At 45.3% G+C, this 18,171-nt stretch overlaps 1 protein-coding gene across 1 annotated transcript in view; it reads right to left on the minus strand.

Moving 5' to 3' along the window:
- Nucleotides 1-2,553: 2,553 nt before the first annotated feature.
- Nucleotides 2,554-18,171, minus strand: part of MEOX1 (mesenchyme homeobox 1) — a 35,453-nt gene continuing 19,835 nt past the window's right edge. The window contains exons 2-3 of the mRNA XM_080369872.1: nt 17,417-17,589; nt 2,554-16,544 (exon numbers count right to left, since the gene is read on the minus strand). Coding sequence (XP_080225998.1) covers nt 16,422-16,544; nt 17,417-17,589 — 296 coding nt within the window. The 3' untranslated portion in view covers nt 2,554-16,421. The remainder of the gene's footprint in view (nt 16,545-17,416; nt 17,590-18,171) is intronic.

An 18,171-nucleotide genomic window follows, 5' to 3' on the forward strand; every position in this document is an offset into this window, starting at 1 on the left:
TTTCTTTTTTCTTCTTAACATTTCATACCTTACGTACTTAACAATCATCACAACCTTTTTCACAAATAAACTTTTCATACAGTCCAGACAATTTGTTGCTGAACTCATACTCATATTCCTTCTTCACTTTTATCTTGGGCTTTTCAGCTTCTGGGGGCTGATCACCTTTCTCCTCATCTGCTTTCTTGACACCTGGGATTTTGTTTTCTTCAGAGGGGGATTCTGATGAACTTGTGGCCCCTTGTCCTTTCACCTCTTGGGTCACACTGGACAGTAACCTGAGTGAGCTTTCAACAGCAGCAGATCTAGAATACAGCACTAATACGTTACTCTGTGTCCTGAAAAACTTCTTAGCATCCTTGTGGTCGCCCATTTCTTCTACAAGTAGAGACACCTCCAACGAGCCCCTAAACGCTGGCAAGAATACTGCCAGGACAAGGAGCAGCAGCAGCACTCAGCTCTCCTCACAGGACATGCCTTCCAGCCCCATCACCAGCTTCCTTGCCATCCTCTGGACAGCTCAAGCACCATAATGTCCTGAAGCGGTGGGGCCAGCACTGGGTGCAGCACCCCAGGTGGGGCAGCACCAGCACCATCCGACAGGGTGATGGCCGCGGGCTGGGTGTTGCTCTTTGATGCACCCCAGGATGGGATATGCCCTCCTGGCTGCCCGGGCACACTGCCCACCCCACTCCCCTCTGACACTTGTGTCTACCCTCCCAGGGTAGAACCCAGCACTGGTTCCAGTTACATTTCATGCCACAGAGGATGGCCTGATGTTTCAATCTCCCCAGGTCCCTCTGCAATGGCTTTAACTCTTTGTCAGCGTGCAGCAACTGCTCTCCAAAGGATGAGTTTTTGATTGCCCTTGGAATATTTGACTCCCACATGCGGTTTCATCGCCAGCCCTAGAGAATTCCAAGCTCACCTTCCTCTCCAGCCGCTCTCTCAACTTGTTGCGGGCTGAGAAATTCTCACCCTGCAAAAAGAAAAGAAATACAGAAGGAATTCTCCTGTATCAGCAGTAATGAGATGCTGTGGTCCAGCTGATCTCTCCAAGATGAGTAGAGTTATTCCTTATAAGAACATCAGGATGAGGAGGTATCATCATTGCTCTGCCCAAGGACTCCAGGTGTCCCACGTCCCTTACCAGCTCTCTCCCAGCACTGGGCAAGTCCCTGCTGTACAGTTAAGAAAAGGAGGGTATGCGGGACTATTTTTGTTTTCTTTTTGACACTTACCTATTTTAAAAGACAAAATGCCTTTGAGATGAGGCCTGAGGTTCTGATCTGGACTAATATCTCATAGCGCTACGTAACGCGAAGGGCAAATGACTCAGAATGTTTTCCACCGTGTTTGTTTCCCTTAGGGCTTTCCTGGACTTTACAAACAACGTTGCTAAAATTGGGAGGCTTGTTCTCTAAGAAATCTTGCGAAAGCACCAGAAGAATGTAATTATTGAAGTAGGAGAACTCTTTTTGTGCTTCTTCATCTAATGTTTGAATGGTTGGAAATGCCTTCTCGGTATGTGCATTAAAGTCTTCCTGCCTGGAGTGTGCAAAGGACTCGGAGCAATCACAGGATATTAAACAGATTCATAATGGAATCAAACAGTATAAACATGTCTTCAGTGCAGACAGGAGCACCACAAACCCTTACGTTGTGTAATGTAAAACATACCCCGGTTGTGTCTGTGTTCTCTTCTGCAAATAAACGAGGGAGAGATGTGCCTAAAATGTTTCCCTGGAACAGACAATTTCTCATCGCATTATTTCATTCTTTTTAATAGATTTTTTTTTTAAGGTGGTATTTTAAAGTTCATTATAACATCGCTATAACTCCATCCAGCTAAATGAAGGCCACTTCAAGGTGGTGACTGGCCTGAAGTCCCTGCTGCTAGTTCTTTTAATATAGAATGCAAAGGGCTGAAAAGCAGATCGATAAGAAGGGGTTGAAATATAGAAATATAGAGGGAAAAGCCTCATTTTACACTCTGTGTCATTTTCTTGGTAGAATGCACAGGCTACTGGCCACATACGTCTCCAACACATGCTGGAAATGTTTAAACTAAACCAGTTCTATGATTACGAGTATTTTGGAATTCTTTTTCTTCCAACTTTCTAGTTGCAAAATCCTTCATGGAGATTCTTGTCCTCCATCTCCTCTGTGGTGTCTGACATCACTTTTTTTCCCCGTGGAACCCCCCAGCCATCTCCTAGAGCTCCACTCTGCTCTTTCTGTCAAGGCTGACGAGCAGTTATTGTGCAGCTAGGGGAGAGGTACCATCTTTGCAACCAGCAGCCAACCTACGTTATGTGAAAGAAAGAGGCACTGGTGTCCTTCTCTCCTCCTTGCATCTAAGACCGATCCTGTAATGTCTTTCAAAACTGATGTGCAGCATGCAAAAGGAACATATTGATAATTGTTTATAGAAATCTGACCTAAAGGAGCATCCGAGCTGGTGCTTTTGCAGAAAGATAGAAAAGGATCTGTGCTTGTACTGGAGCGTAAGCTCTTCAAAATGAGCGTTCTGTTTGTTTGGGTTTTCAAAAGTATTTCTATGTAATGCCAGAATTCTCTGAAACTTTCTGTCTTTCTCCTTCCCATCACATGAGAATGCCCTGCCAGGTCTGATCAGACCCTTCTGTTTGGCTTGTTATCTTCTTTCTGGTGTGTCTAGTACTGGCTATACCCAGACCCAGTGACCATGTCTGTAAAGCACATTTGTAATGATGCACTGTGCATCCTTCCTGCACGCCTGAGCACATCCAGCGAGCACCTGAGGCAGGCTCTGCTCCACAATCTCCTTTGCAATTAACTTCAGACAAAACCCACCAAAAATAATTCTCATGGAGAAAGATGCTACTTTTCCCTGGAAAATAACTTCCTGGCCAGATTTGTTAGTGACCTGACGCTGGGACCAGAGGTCTGTCCTCTTCCCTCTCTGCAGCTAAGGAAGGTGGATGGAGCAATGAAATCAGATCTGAGCACATCCAGCGAGCACCCAAGGCAGGCTCTGCGGTGTCCCCAGGGCTTACGGTGGCAACTGTCATTCAGAGGAGCTGTGACACTTGCTAACCCCAAGGAGTGACACAGAGAGAGAGGGTAACACGTAAACCCACGTGTCTGCAGACAAAAGTGGTAGTAGGTTCCTCTTATACTGGCATTTGGGTTCTGTTCTGGACTCCCACCCGGCACAAATAAAGGTAGCCACCATCAGGACATGGAAAATGGAATCAGCAGGGAATACAACTTTTGGATCTTTCCTAATAGGAATGTAGTAGTCTGTATTTTCACTTGCTCTTATCCTGTTCGAAGGTCTGCTTCCAGCTTTGTGTGGAAATCGGGAGTTTCCGTGTCATAAATTACATGGAAATGTTGTATTAATTCCTCTTTTAATGATGTGTTAAGCTGGAGATTGCAGTCATGTCTGAATATATTAAATGAGATTACTTGAGCCAAAAAACAGCCAATGTTGTACACATATAGACTGAAATAGTCACACTGAAGCAAAGAAGAGTAGGGCTGACCTTGGCTGCAAGCAGAACTTGACCTGAGCAAGAATCTCAAAACCCTTGAATGGAGCTCTGCTTCTTGAGCTACACTTTTCTCCAGAATCTCCTTTGCAATTAACTTTGGATGAAAACAACCGTGAATAATTCTCATGGAGAGTGATATTCTTTTCCCTGGAAAATAACTTCCTGGCCAGATTTGTTAGTGACCCTGACGCTGGGACCAGAGGTCTGTCCTCTTCCCTCTCTGCAGCTAAGGAGAGTGGATGGAGCAATGAAATTAGATCTGGCAGATTTTCCTTTTTCTGAATTGGAAACTGTGCACGCACGCTCATCAGTTACATCACTTCTTGACCGCCTCTCAGGCGAGAAATATAGAATGCAAAGGACTGAAAAGCAGATTGATAAGAAGGGGTTGAAATATAGAAATATAGAGGGAAAAGCAGATGAATGTATAAAATTGTAAGGATGTTTGTGGTGAGTATTGCAAGGAGGAAACAATCCTTTTCCCAGTGTCTTTCCCATCGTCAACTTCACTGTAGCATTGCTGGGCTAACACCTACCTGGTAATAAATTCCCAAGTGTGGGAAATACTCTGCATGTGGGATTCTGGGTGACAGATTATCATGGGGTATGAGTGTGGGGCATTGGAACCTTTCACTGAATTAAAAATTTAAGGTTGTAAGAAAGTGTAAGTGTCAATTCACATATCTGTTTCCTGCTCCAAAGCCAGGGACCCACAGCATGAGTGAGGGGGGTTTGAAAAATGTTTTCTTCTTTAAAAAGGAAAGAGAGAAACATGACTCAAACCTCTACGGTATGAAGTCACCATCCTCTCTGTTACTCACTCCCTTTATCTCTTTGCGATCTGGTCCCAGAGGAGCTTCCAGACAACTGCTTACCTTTGTATAAAAGTTATTTAAAAAAAAATATATTAAAAAAATCAAGTATAAAGGGAGAGAATAGTGGTGGAAAAGTCTGGTCCTGGGTGAAAATCCTTCCTTCATGTAGAAATTAAAACAATGCAGCATTGTGTGGGGGGAGGATGGGGAAAAGAAGCTGTAGGGCTCTGCAGACACCTGCCCGTACCCCAGCTTGCGGTGGAAACTGCCCTATCATAATTCACAAACACAGACTGAAAGGCGAGAGCCTGATGCTGAGATTATTTTACAGCCACATTGGGCCAGTTCCAGGCAGACAGAAGCCCTTCTACTGTAATCACGGGAAGAAAATGGATTTCCTGTCTATCTGCCTCCAAGTGCTCCATGGATCCAGTATTCGGAGTCCCGTCACTAACACAGACGGATAATCTTTCTGGAAGGGGACGTACGCTTTCCTCAAGGGAAGGGAATTACCCAAAATATTAGATAGCGGCTGATGAAACTTAATATAAGCACTGCTAGAGGTGGGGGAAGAAAACGGGGTAATTGAAAAATTGTGTGTCTGTTCTGTAAGCTGCCCTGATCCGTTGTGTATACTTGTCTCCACGCATAGGAAATTCTACTGGAAGTAGGATTTGTAAGCGTTGCTGGTGTAGAACATGACCCAGTTAAAATCTCTGGCTGTGAAGTGTTTCCTAAAAGGGCTCTCCTCTTTTCCAGACAGTGTGAGCGGAAGGGTTTGGTGCGTTACTCACACCATGACCCCCGGCCAGGAGGACTGGACGTGTGGGGACTTTAGGGACTGTCCTTATCAGCTCCTGACAGGGTGGGAGGCCAGAGGATGACCAGGAGGACCGTATCCTTTCAATAGCTGCCAGGCACCCCCAGGTGCTGCTGTGTGCTCTGGGTGCAGCCGCATCTCCTGCGGCACCCTGCATGCCAGCGGGGACGGGTGCCAAGCAGGGAGCGGCGTGTTTCGCTCCAGACCCGTTTCATCTGTGAATGGGAAGAAATGAGTCATTTCCCAGCGGCTGGGATGTGAAAAACTACTGGAAGGCGGGAGCCTAGGAGTTCTTGCCTGGGGAGGGGGGGGAGGTCTGCGTTGGGTGATGTTGTGGTTTAACCCCGGCTGGCCACTATGGAGGGAGCTGAACCCTCACCCTTCTGCTGGCTCCCCACCAGGGAACCGAAGCCCGGTCCCCCCCCTGAAACCAGGACAGGTGACAATGGAAGAACGAGCTAATGATGCTCAAGTGGAGCTCTGGCCACCCCCAAGCCCACCGCTTGCATGTCAGCAATAGTGACTCACTCTTCCTGAAAATCTACTCACTGCTAAACACGAGCACGTAATTTCCACTGCTCTGTGGAGCTGCAGTGCTGGGTGAGCTTGGCATCCCGCATGACACCCTCCGAGAGGGCTTCGCCTGTCCCTGTAGCATCACACACATGCAAATCCTCAAGCTGCCCGTACAGCAATGCCTTACATAAAACATACGTGATGCTCCACGAGACATGGCAGCTCTAGAGACCTTTAAGACGCAGCAGGACTTTCAATGGTTTGCATTCAGACATGCATTTTTTTTTTTCTGTCTAAAATGCTGCAAAACTTCTGATCCCTCTTCCCCAGGCTTCCAGCCTGGTACGTTTTCAGCTGAACGCTTCTCCAGCTTCCACAGAACTGTGTCTCGGCCATCTGGTGTGCATTAACCTTTGCACTCCTTAACAAAACATTAGACTTTTCTAGCCATGTGATAAGGTGTATCCAGCGAAGAGAGAAAAATGGCAGGGTAGGGTTGGGGTTTTTTTCCACATTACATTGACAGAGATGTATTTCGACAGCAGAGCAACGTCTCAGCAGAGATTAATGTTTGGTGTCACTGCCCTAGACGCAGGAAGACGTGATCATATTTGGCTTTAGGAGGTGGAAAGGGAGAGGTTCTGGTTCTAAAAGAAATTGCAGGGTTGCTTTCAGAGTTGGTAAGAAGGAAAGCCCAGGCTGCAGGGGAGCTGCAGGGCAGCACTCTCACATGGCACAGCTGGACACATGTGGCTGTGTGCAGGCTCAACCCACGTGCCGAAGATTTTTCCCTTTCTGCCCACACCTGTGCAGACCATCTATACAGACAACACTCAGCAGCCACAAAGTACCTGTTGGCATCGTTTGTTAATTAGTGCAAGAGACCTGCTTCTCTCAGCTAGGTCTAGAAAGGTATCTATTACTCCTGAATACGTAAAAAGTGGTATCACGATAGATTTTATAGGGATTTGACAATAAAATATAGGATATTCTAAACTATACCAGCTATCTAGAGATGCTGCCTGGGGCATCTACATTATCTCCTAATACTGCAGAGCCCACCGAAGGACAGTTCGGTTCCTCTAGAAGGTGTAAGCTGCTTGTACCTTTTCCATGCATGCTGCACCACCTTTGCCTGTGTTTTATCATTTAAGCTGAGAATTCAGACACAGTTTTCCCAGCAGCGTGTGCAGTGTCGATGGTCCCGTGGCATAACCGTCAGCTGTGCGTTTTGTTGGAGCTGGCACCGTTTTATCCACCCAGCTTGATGAGAAAGGATTACGCAGAAACCAAACATGCGGCAACCGAGACGGTAACCCTGTGCAACTAAAGATTGAGATTATGTCTTGGCCAAGATGCACACTGAAATAACGTCTGACGGGACACAGATCCCTCTCCAGCTCACTACTCAGTAAGCCCCTTGTTGCCTGATCCAGAGCCTTTCCTGCTAGAGGTGCTGAGGCTGGTGCTGCCGGTGCATCTCTAGCCACCCATCCCAGCACAGCAACAACTGGTGCAGATGGAGGCCACCAGCACTGCGAGTAACGCTGAATAACGAGGAGAGGCCAGGCTGTTGCAAAGTTCATGCAGGTAGCTACCCTAGGTTTGTGGAACTCCTCCTGCAAGGTTCTCTTCATGTTCCAAACAGCTGGAATGTTGTTTTCTCTAGAAATTAAAGGTGACAAGAAATTGTTGAAATGCTAGCTTCACTGCTGTTACCTAAAGAACTCAAAGTAATTTTTAATAAGATTTTTTTTGTGTGTGTGAAATATGAATTTTGATATTTTTTTTGTCAAATTGGATTCAGCCTAATTCCAGAAGTCATCACATATCAAATGCCTTGTGCGGGTGCTCTCTTTCTCTGGGTATGCGGACCTATGTAGAGGTACCTACCATGCTTTTGCTGTGCATCTTTGCATTTTACTTTTTTGACAGATTGCTTCTCCAGATTATTAAATATTGAAAAAGATGTATCCAGGGTTTTTTTTCACACGTTTCCTTCATAGGTGGCATTCTTTTAATTTTATCCATTTTGTGACTACTACCCACTCTCCGATAGCATAGTGTGGGGGTCTTGGGAACGTGTCGAAGTAGCACGTTGGAAGAGGTGCAAGTTCCACTTGCTGATTTTCAGAACTCACAGTTTGGGGGATGGCTCCAGCTGGTTACGCAGGCTGTGTACCCAGCAGTGCCGCCCATACTGCTTATCTTCTGCTTATCTTCGTCAGGTAAGCAGTCAAAAGAGAGAGAACTTCTCAAAGGTCGTACACCTGCCACCCACGTGTGGAGAGCTGGCTCAGGAGGCTGGCACGGTTTCCCTCATTCCCCTGCAAGATAAACTGCCTGAGGATTTATTAAAGACATTATAGGTCAAACTAGAGAACAGGCAGTCAGGCGTGACCTTGTAGGAAACATGAGAGACGCACCTAAAACGCTAATCCTGACCATTTTCTGGATGCCTTTTTGGACTTTTAAAAATTTTCCTTTGGCAGATCTCTGTTAGCTGCTTTTTCAAGATGAAATCAAGTCTCAGGCTTCCAGGCAATGCCACTTGCCATGAATCCCTGAGACTGGCTTGGAATTCTCTGGAACTTGCTAAGGTCTGCACTGCCCTGTTGTCCTCATCCTAAGACTGGCTGGGTTTTATGATTGTGATGTAATTATTATAGCTTCAAAAAGGTAATGGGTATTCTCTTCTGTCCATCCATACCAGCTGTATTAAGCTTCTCCACCTTCTTTAGATAGGTCTGCTATAAGGAGCTGCACCAACATATTTTTTCTAGAAGATGCACTGCCCTAATAGTAGAGCGATGCTGGTCCTATTTACCCTTCCGCTGATCAACCCCAAATCCGTAAACGCCATGTGTATCTGTTTGGTTTTGAAATGACTGGTGTTTCCCTAGATTAAGCCAGCTCTCACCACCATTTCATTTTGTGCGACTGAATTTACACGTCAGTTCATAGACTTCCACCGTCTACCCACAAGGTCATACAGGGTAAATCAGGTTTGTCTCTAAGCTGCAATGAAATAGCAGGAGAAATCTCATCGCTGGAGCTGACACATCACGGCTTGAAACTGAGCTCCAGCCCCAAGTTATCTCCACTTGGCTTGAAAATAATAAAAGCAGAATAGTCTGTTATCTTAAAATCTGAAACTAGACCCAGGATGCAAGCGTCAGACTGGCTGGGGCGCTGCTGTTAAGGCTGGCTTTACAACAGGCGATGCTCAGAGGCTCTAGGGCCAAATTCTGGTCCCCTCCGTGTTGTAGCCACTACAACAAGGGACTCTGGCTCGCCTGCTCACCCCCCAGCTGTGAGGTTTGGGGGTTCATTGCAAACAGCAGCCTCCAAGTCCCACCCCCCCCTTCTGAGCGCTGTGGTGGGTAGCCTACACCATAAAGGGAGGCATCGTCCCCCTGCCGCATCTTTGGTACCTGCTACGTAGGAGAAAACCGTTGCAGGAAAAGCAGCTCGGGAAAGGCAGGTAACGAACGTTTAATTGTGTGATGGTTCAGACCCATCGTGCACAGGGGAAAGGGTGTCATTATCTGCCCCAGAAGGGTCACAAATGTCTTTGGACAAAGAGCAGTGGTTGCGCTCGTGCGAATCCTACAGCCAGCCATGAGATGCATCGTGCTTGCTCGCTCTCAGCACCTTTTCCCCAGCCCTTGCAGAAGCCTCCTGGAGGAGGTGCAGGATGTATCCCAGCTTTTCCCTGACTTGCAGCCAGCCAGTTCAAACAGTTCCACCCTTGGGGTGCACAGCTCTTCCCTCCACCATCTTGGCCTCTTACACCGTCGGGGGGAACTATGAGCAGGTGGTTTAACAAAACATTAGCAAGGATATGCCATAGCTTTAAAAAGTGTTTGAAGGGAAACAGAGCTGTGGCTTCTAATTTTTCGCTTTGCTGTCTGTGTAATGAAATACAGTCATAGCCACCTAAGTAATACCTTATGAAAAGGAAGTGTCGTGTTTTTATTGGACACCTTTTATTGCCAGCCTCGGTGAAAAGTGCAGTTGTGAGTGAGTATCCATTCCTTAAGCCTTTCACCAGCTTGTAATCCTGCCAGAGAAGGGCTCCTTCTCGGAGACAGAGATTTGCAGCAGAGAGGGTTACTTTTTCCAGGGTCTGTAGTGATACAACAAGGGGCAACAGTTTTAAATGAAAAGAAGGTAGGTTTAGATGAGACATAAGAAAGAAATTCTTTACTATGAGGGTGCTGAGGCACTGGCACGGGTTGCCCAGAGGAGCTGTGGATGCCCCATCCCTGGAAGTGTCCCAGGCCAGGTTGGATGGGGCTGGGAGCAACCTGGGCTGGTGGAAGGTGTCCCTGCCCATGGCAGAGGGGTGGAACTAGGTGATCTTTAAAGGTCCCTTCCAACCCAAACCATTCATTCTGGGATTCTATTGACATGACAACGTGGTAGGAAATTCCCCAAAAGAGTGCCAGTCCGTGGATTGTAACAATCACACTAGTCATAGCAGCGGTTTCAAGATTATCTTGGAAAGACTAGTTCTGAAACGAAGTGTGTAGGAAATACAAGGCACCTTTTCTCCAAGGGTCTCGCTTAGGAAACTGTAGATTTTCTTGTCCGCTATAAGGCTGAGTAGATACGCTCACTGTTAGGAGAGTCTTTTTAAAATGGCATGAGATGTTTGTGATCGGTCAGTCACAATTAGCAATATTTGGAAAATAAACCAGCAAGATGAACAAAAATAACAGAATACATTGTGTTGGTCACTGGCTGGTACTTTGCTATGTCTAGTGTTACGTGTAGGTGGTTAAACCCTGTAATGGCAGAAAATAATGGGGAAGAGAATTTACTCCACGGTGAATGCCACAGCACTATGAGGTGAAATTCTTCTGAGCAAAAACCTTCCGTAGGCTGGCCAGGGGCCTGCTGATGTAAAACTGCCATGCAGCGCCTCCAAAGCCCTGGTCTATTCAGAAATGAATTAAAATGTTTTTGTAATAGCAATCCGTCCCTTTCTTAAGTGCTGGTGATGCACACTTGTTCCATGGACCAGGTGGTTTCCTGGTGATCGGGATTACTGAGGATCTCTCCATGGGACTGGCTGCTCTCCGGGGCTGGAAATGCTTTGGTAATGGTATTCTAGCAAAAAAAAAAAAAAAATAAATCAAAATTATTACTGTGAATTTGCTATCATCAAACCATTGAAAATACATTCCAATGGGTCATCTACCCTGCTTCCCATTCCTGAAGAATACCTGTCCTTCATTAGTGCTGGATTTCTCCTTGCTCCTGTCCCAAACCAGACTATAAATAGAAGAATCTGGTTTACTCTGCACCACAGGCAGGATTCTCCCATGAGAAGCCTGTGCTGCAGCAAAGCAAGAGGGGACGAGCGTTCTGGTCCTGCTGGAGTTCCTGGCGTGACAGTAAGAGCTTTGCAGACATCTGGACCGGCATGAGATGGATGCTGTACAGCCAAGCACAGCAGCACTTTGGCACCTATTGAAAATCCAATTTTTTCTCTGCATCCACATCTTTTTCTTGCATTTAATCGATAATAATAACAGTCTGGCAGGCCATTCATGCAGAGGAAATGTCCCAGAATGTTGTTCCACTCTGAGGAACTGCTTCCTCCAAGCTGTTGCTGTGCAATCTTCATTACACTTCTATTTCTAAGGAAATCATCTTTTCTTTTGAAACAGATATTCTAAGCAGAAGTTTATATCAGGTGTTTAAAGACAGCCTTTATTGTTCAGTTCTGAAAAAACGCTTGGAGGGTTAACAGATGAGGCCAGCATGAAAACTTCTACACAGGGTTTGTAATTACGTAATATAGTAATTTCATAGCTGTGCACAGATTCAGCAATTAACTGTTACTGGCTTCATAACTATTTTATTAATACTAGTGATTACTGTTGTAAAATTTCACTGAAGCGCTTGACTGGATGGTGTATAGTGTCATCTCCATGACAAGCAGTAATATGTCTGAAAGGGTTTTGACCTAAAAAATGACCAGAGTAAATAAATAAAAAATAACCAGGGCATTTGACATCAATAGCTTTTATATTTCGTTGTATCTTTAGCAAGCTTCACAGAAGTTTAGATTTACTCAATTAAAAACCATGCAATGGTGTTCTTGGACAACAGCTAGAAAACTAGATCAGGAATTCATAGTAGCATCGTCTTCTAAAATTGTGCTGTTGCTGTTTAATCTCCTGATCTCTACTAAGATGATTAACTGCTGCTGGTCGTGGTGATGGTGTAGTTGACATCAAAAATCAGTGATTCTTTAAAATTATGAACCATCTAAAGTTTTTCCAGGGGGGGTTGTAGGCTGTAGGGGAACGAAGGCAGTGGGTTGATTGACACGGATGATGTGCAGCTGTAGCTTGCCCCCGCAAAGTGGTTACATAGCTCTGAGGAGTGTGGGAGAAGAAGACCTGGATGAAGGAGGAGCCTGGGGCAAGCGGAGGGGGACCTGGGGCAAGTGGAGGGGGACCTGGGGCAAGTGGAGAGGGACACGGGGCAAGCGGAGGGGGACCCAGGGCAAGCGGAGAGGGACCCAGGGCAAGTGGAGAGAGACCTGGGGCAGTGTGGTCTGGCCTCTGGAGGATGGAGAAGCAGCATGGACAGTAGAGTCTGATAAATGGTAAAGCTTTTTTGCTGCTTGCTAGTTTGTGTTGCGGTACCTCCTGACTGCTGGAACTGAAACTGTCAGCGGTAGACCTGTCTTAAGACTTCATCAAGTGTACAGACACGAGGTACATGCTTTCTTAGTCGCCTTTGGGTTATTTTTAAGTTGTCCAAGTATGGCTCCATTGACTGGAAAAAGTCACTAACTTGATGCTGTTGGAGGATGCGGAGAAACGGAGAGCTAACGATGGAGGAGTCGTGGGGAACAGAAACTGTGTAAAACAAGCTCGGGGCTCTGCTGTGTTGGCATCTGGCTGGATAGATAAAATATCCGTAAAATCTATGACTCAAAGGGCAGTGCCTCTCTATTTGGAGGAGGCAGCACGGATACAAAGGACTTCAGCACTTATTTTTGTGTTTATCCAGCAATCCCAGTTCCCAGGGGGTGTTGGCACTGCCCTTACAGGGCAGCCAGCCCAGCTCCTCTGCCCCCACATGCTCCCCGTGGAGGAGCTGCCAGCCCTTCCCGACATGATGTGGATGCTGGTGTGCTCAGATTATTTATCGAGAATCAGGGCTGGGAAGAATTGCCAAACATCCCCAGGTAGCTTCCTTCCCTTCTGCGAGGAGAATAAAGCCTGATGTGTATTTCTGTGAAAAATAATTGCAGGTCAGAGATTTTTTTGCTCCCAGGCGACAGACTTTGCCTGCAAGATTCTCGGCACCAGAGGTTCAGGGGTCAAACGCTTTGATGTCAGGAGTGAAGTGTTCCTTCACAAAGCACTAAAGTCTTAGAAGAAGCAGATGGTTTCATGCAGAAACTGCCTGAGCATAAAATGATCTCGCAGGTGACTCGTTCCTTATTTCTCTAAAGCCAGAGCAAGAACTGTTTTGGTGTGGTAATGACAGCTGTGGACCGAGATGCCATCGACGAGCTTTTAAGTGAATGAGGATGCAATATACTCCTGCTGACAGCTTCCTCGAAAGGGAAGATTTATTAGCCTTCTTTCTGGGTGAGGAGCTGATTCTGGTTTATGCCGGTAGCCAAGAGCCCCAAACTTTTCATCGCAAAATAACCTGCCCCCGCAGCTTGCTAACTGCCAAGGGGAGGTGGCAGCAGGGTGATCCACGGGGTGTAATTAATTGCCTTAAGGGCTTACAAGGAAAGGAGCAACAAGGAACTCCTGCCCCATGGTGTTTTGCATTCCTGGGGATGAGCGTGGGTGCCGGAGTTGGCACCAGAGGTCTTCACAGGGACGGCTTCAGTGCTTGCCCGGAGCTGGACTGGTGAGTCTGGTTGGAGGTTTCCTCGAAGGCTGAAGCAGAGCCACATTTTCTGCTCCTGAAGTTACATCTCGTCTGCCCAAAGGCAACACTTTAACCAAAGAGTTTTACATAACCTGACTAGTGAGGTTATTAACCTGTTATTACCATCAGGTTTGTGGCCCAAGCGACAGTGCTCTGCCATGGTGCGCCTCCGCTTACGGCTGCTGGTGTAACTGGGAGCTGGCCGTAACCTCCTGCCTGCAAGGTCACCCATCCCAGTGTCATACCAGCCACACACAAACGTCCTGGGAGGAATCAGAGGGTCACCTTGCTGTGCCAGATCTGAAGGGACATGGGTAGGTGTAGCTTGGAGAGAGGGCACGCATGCTCCAAATTATTTTAACTGAAGATTGATTTTTAATTTGCATTAAATGCAGCGTTCGCTTAAGCTTATGGTGACCAAGTGCCCAGGTTTTTTGCAGAGGTGAGTGCTCTCTCCAGAGGTAATGGTGCTTGCTGACTGTCCAGCTGGCTGGAGAGGAGCGGGCAATGACCCCGGTGCCTGCACCCATGAGGTTCACCTGCCCGGGCATCCAGCACCATTGGTGCAGAGACCCTGTGGAATATCAGCGATGCCATTTTTCTTTTTTCTTTACATCACTAAGGACATCTCGATGTTGCATCATCGCCACAGAAGACTGAAAGAATTCTCAATCTTCACTTTGTGGTTTTTGTTTGTTTGTTTTTTTTTTTAAAATGAGAGATTTTCCTTTCTCTGTTCCACCTACTGGGTTTGAAGTGGAGGATACCTTCTACAGCTTTTCACTACTCGAGTTTATTTTAAAATAATTTCTTCTAAAACCCAACTCTTTATTTTTTAATTGGTTTTGCAAAAATGCATGCTCTAAACTGTCTGTTTTTTCATCTGTCAAATAGTGTTTGGAAATGTTAAAGGAGGAATGGAATAGATGTATTTTCTTAGTAGATACAGTGATCAGCTCTTTGGAAAGAATGCATCATCTCTGCTAAAAAAAAAGAAAAAAAGTTGATATGTATCAATTTTGAGGTCTTTCACAAGTAGAATAACCACAGATAACTTTATAAACTTATCACCCAGCTATGCAACTTTAAATCCAGCAGATCTGCAGTCCACGTTAAACCCCAATAAAAATGCATCGGATTGAGGTGAAAGGAAGAGCGTATGCCATAGCTGCCAACAATAGTTACCTTGTAAATATTGAAACTGAAGTTTCAGTATTCTCTATAGTCACAATGTGATATGCTAGTGTAAAAGTCTGTTTAAAGTATGGCATTAGTACATTAAATAAAAAGATGAAAGGCATGGAAACGGATACTATGCTTTTCTAAAACTTCATAATTTGATATCCTACAAGTTTTGGCTGAAAGGGGGGAAAATGTCAAGTCAAGGTGTTCTCCAGACTTCTGGTGGTACCATGTTTATGGTTCTGTATGGGAATATTTTGCATTTTATTTATATTAGAAGTATGGGCAGTTGGCTGCGTCAGCTTTAGTGGCTTTACAGATGGCTGGTAAAGTCTCTTGCTATCTTCAGACTGTCAAGGCACAATATATTTACGTGTTTTGAAAAGTGCAGATACTATTTGTTTGAAGGAAGTATTTGATAAGTTGCAAACACTAAAAAAAATTCACAAAAAATAACCTATTAATGGAAAGTTTGTAAAAAGGGCGAAGTTGGTCACTTAACTGTAAATTTTGTAAACTCGGATACTGATTTAGAAGACAGCAAGCAATGAGTGTAAATCCACAAAATACTTAGATTAGCAGATGGTTTTATATGTAACTTAAATATACATGCGTACATGTTTGAAGGAAAGTTTTGTCTCCAATGAAAAATTAAATAAGAATTTGTAGACAGTAAATGGAGCAAAATCACTCCAGATAACATTGCTTTCTGCTTCCCCTTGACAATCCTGAATTCACAAAGAAAACTGTGGGTTTCTAGAGAGATTCCATAAATCCAAAAGAAATGCAGCACCAAAGAGTAGTTTTCCTTTAGTTAAATAGATTCAAATGTCAAAAACAAAATAGTGATAGCTATTGTGTTGAGAGCTTAATCTCTGCTGTACCTGCTGTGACATTTAGTAATGACTACTTTGGAAAAAATACTTGCAATTGAGATCTAGAAATTTAATTTCAGGATTTATGGTGAGCTTGGAAAAAATCTCCCTCTGCAAATTGCTACCATCAACAAGGCACGTGTCCTCTTGGACCCTCGGTGCCACCTCTTCCGAAACTGGTAAGCAGAATTCTGTGTCTACACTTTCGGTCTCAAATTTTTTTATTTTGTAATCTTACTGCCTAGTCATACAAGTGTTCAATTCTTAATGCAAGAAAAAAAAAAAAAACCAACAGTGGCTATCAAAGTCTTTATTTCTCTTAAAGTAAGGCACAAGGAAAATGTGTCAAGTCCAAGTGCAGAACGAATAGATGTGGCCGGGGAAAGGCTGGATGCAAATACTGTTGCAAAAACTGACTGACAGCCTGCATTCTCTGAATGTTTGAGAGACTGGACAACATTACTCTTGCTTTATTTTCAGGTTTTCTTTTTTCTAAAGACACATCTGTGGTAGTAAGGCAATTCCAGAGAGAGTTAAATTCATTCAGATAAAAATCAAAATCGTGCCCTCCTTTGGCTTTATTCCCCTTGCGTTCCTCAATTGCCTCGTTAACCCAGAGCATCAGGCACCTTCTAAAGGCTCGGGGCTACGGGCTTCGCAGGCAGGATCATCTCGTGGGGTGGCTGACCCCGAGCAGTGTTGCACCCACTTTCTGATCATCTGCTTGCTCCATGCTCCTCTCCCATTGCTGTAAAGACTAGTCAGAGCTGGGAGAGGCAGCAGAGTCCACGTCTTCTGTGTCTTGTTCATGTGGGGACACTGGCTGCCCACCTTTAACGCGTTTCCACTTCATTCTTCTGTTTTGAAACCATACTTTGACCTGAGTGATAAAAAGGAAATAATTACTTCTTGCCTTAATCTGAGGTGTATAAGCAGACCTACGCACAGGTGCCTACCAGTAGACAGATGTTTTGTGGGATTCTAGGAGAAAAGGGGAAAAGAACCTCACAAGTTTAGGTAATTCATTTCTCTAAAAAAGGCAGGAACAATTCTTCCTCAACTGTTGCTGGCAGATGTTTCTCTGAGACCTGCAAAGGCAGCACAAGTGCTTTGCCTGGAATCTGTCTTTGTCAACCAGGCATGTCAATCCAACGGGCACGGTGCATCTAACATCTTTTAACATCCAGTCCATCCAGTCTAATGCTTCAGGAACTGTGATTTGCTTCACTTAATTGAGCAAATCCTCTATTGTCCACTAAGCTTCGATAAGGAAACCCCGACTGCAATCACAACGAGAGAAGAGGAATCTCTCTCTCCGCAGAACTCTGCATTTTTGTCTTTCCTTATCACCTTAAAATGCTACCTGACCCAGGAAGAATGCAGGTATCAGACATATATCATGGAAATAATTTCCTGGTAATTGCAGTCTAAGGTGATATTCACATTCCACCTGTAAGCCTTGACATATCAGTATGTACCAACGAGTGGTGGTAAACAACACTCAGTAAGTATCAGCTATTCCCAAATGTGTCTTGAGTTCAGATAAACATAATTACACTTATTACCTAATTACAGAAATTTGTAATGAATGTGTTCTATAAGAACGTGGAGACTTTGTATTAAAATACCTCTGTGCCATTGCAAAAGTACACCCTTGAGTAACATATCTGGTTTTTAGCTTTAGGGAGAAGTTGTGGGGGAGGAAGGTGAAGCTGGGAGGCGGGGGGGGGTGTGGGGTGGGTCGGGACGTACTTGTCTCTCGGTGAGATCCAGGTTCACAGCTATCTCGTATCTCCTGAGCCTTGTCAAGTAGTTATGGTGGGCAAATTCAGCTTCCAGCTCCCGTAGCTGCTCCTTTGTGAAAGCTGTCCTTTCCTTCCGGGATTTGCTGCTTGCTTCTGCCTTGTTGCTCGTGTTCTGGTTTTCTAAGAGGCAAGCACACACGGCATGTAATTTGTAGTTACATCGATCTGTGGGAACACGTGTATTGCAGAGGTCTGATATAAACTACTTTATATCATATATACATATTAACTAATCAAAGTTTTTCAGACTGTTAGGTTATGCTCCTTGAGCTCCGTGTGGTTTATCGGTGGTGGTGGCGTTGGAGGAAGGTGGGAGGGCTCAGGGTCAGGGTGGGGTGGGTGTGCAAGGTCAGAAATGAGAAGCTATGGGGAGGGAGTGGTCGTTCCTTGCCCTAATTGCCTCCAAAGTTTCCTTCCCCGCATCTTTACTTTCATTCCTTATATACGTGTTACCACTCTCTCCTGATCTCCCAAGCAATGGGCAGCAAAGACTGCACCTGGTGTATACAACGTGTAAGGTGCGTGGTGATGGTCTTTGGTGCTGGGTTTAAGGTGCTGAGCAAACCCCCTAAGCCAGTGTATGGCCTGGGAACGCTGTTTGGGTGTGGGGGCAACGTGGTAAAACAAGCAAGACCAGAGCGCCAGCGTTCTTTGAATTGGCACATGATACCCCAGGCTTTGAGCTGCTTCTGCTCCTTGCTG

The sequence above is a fragment of the Falco punctatus genome, assembly GCF_963210335.1.
Source record: "Falco punctatus genome assembly, chromosome: 19".
NCBI lineage: Eukaryota > Metazoa > Chordata > Aves > Falconiformes > Falconidae > Falco > Falco punctatus.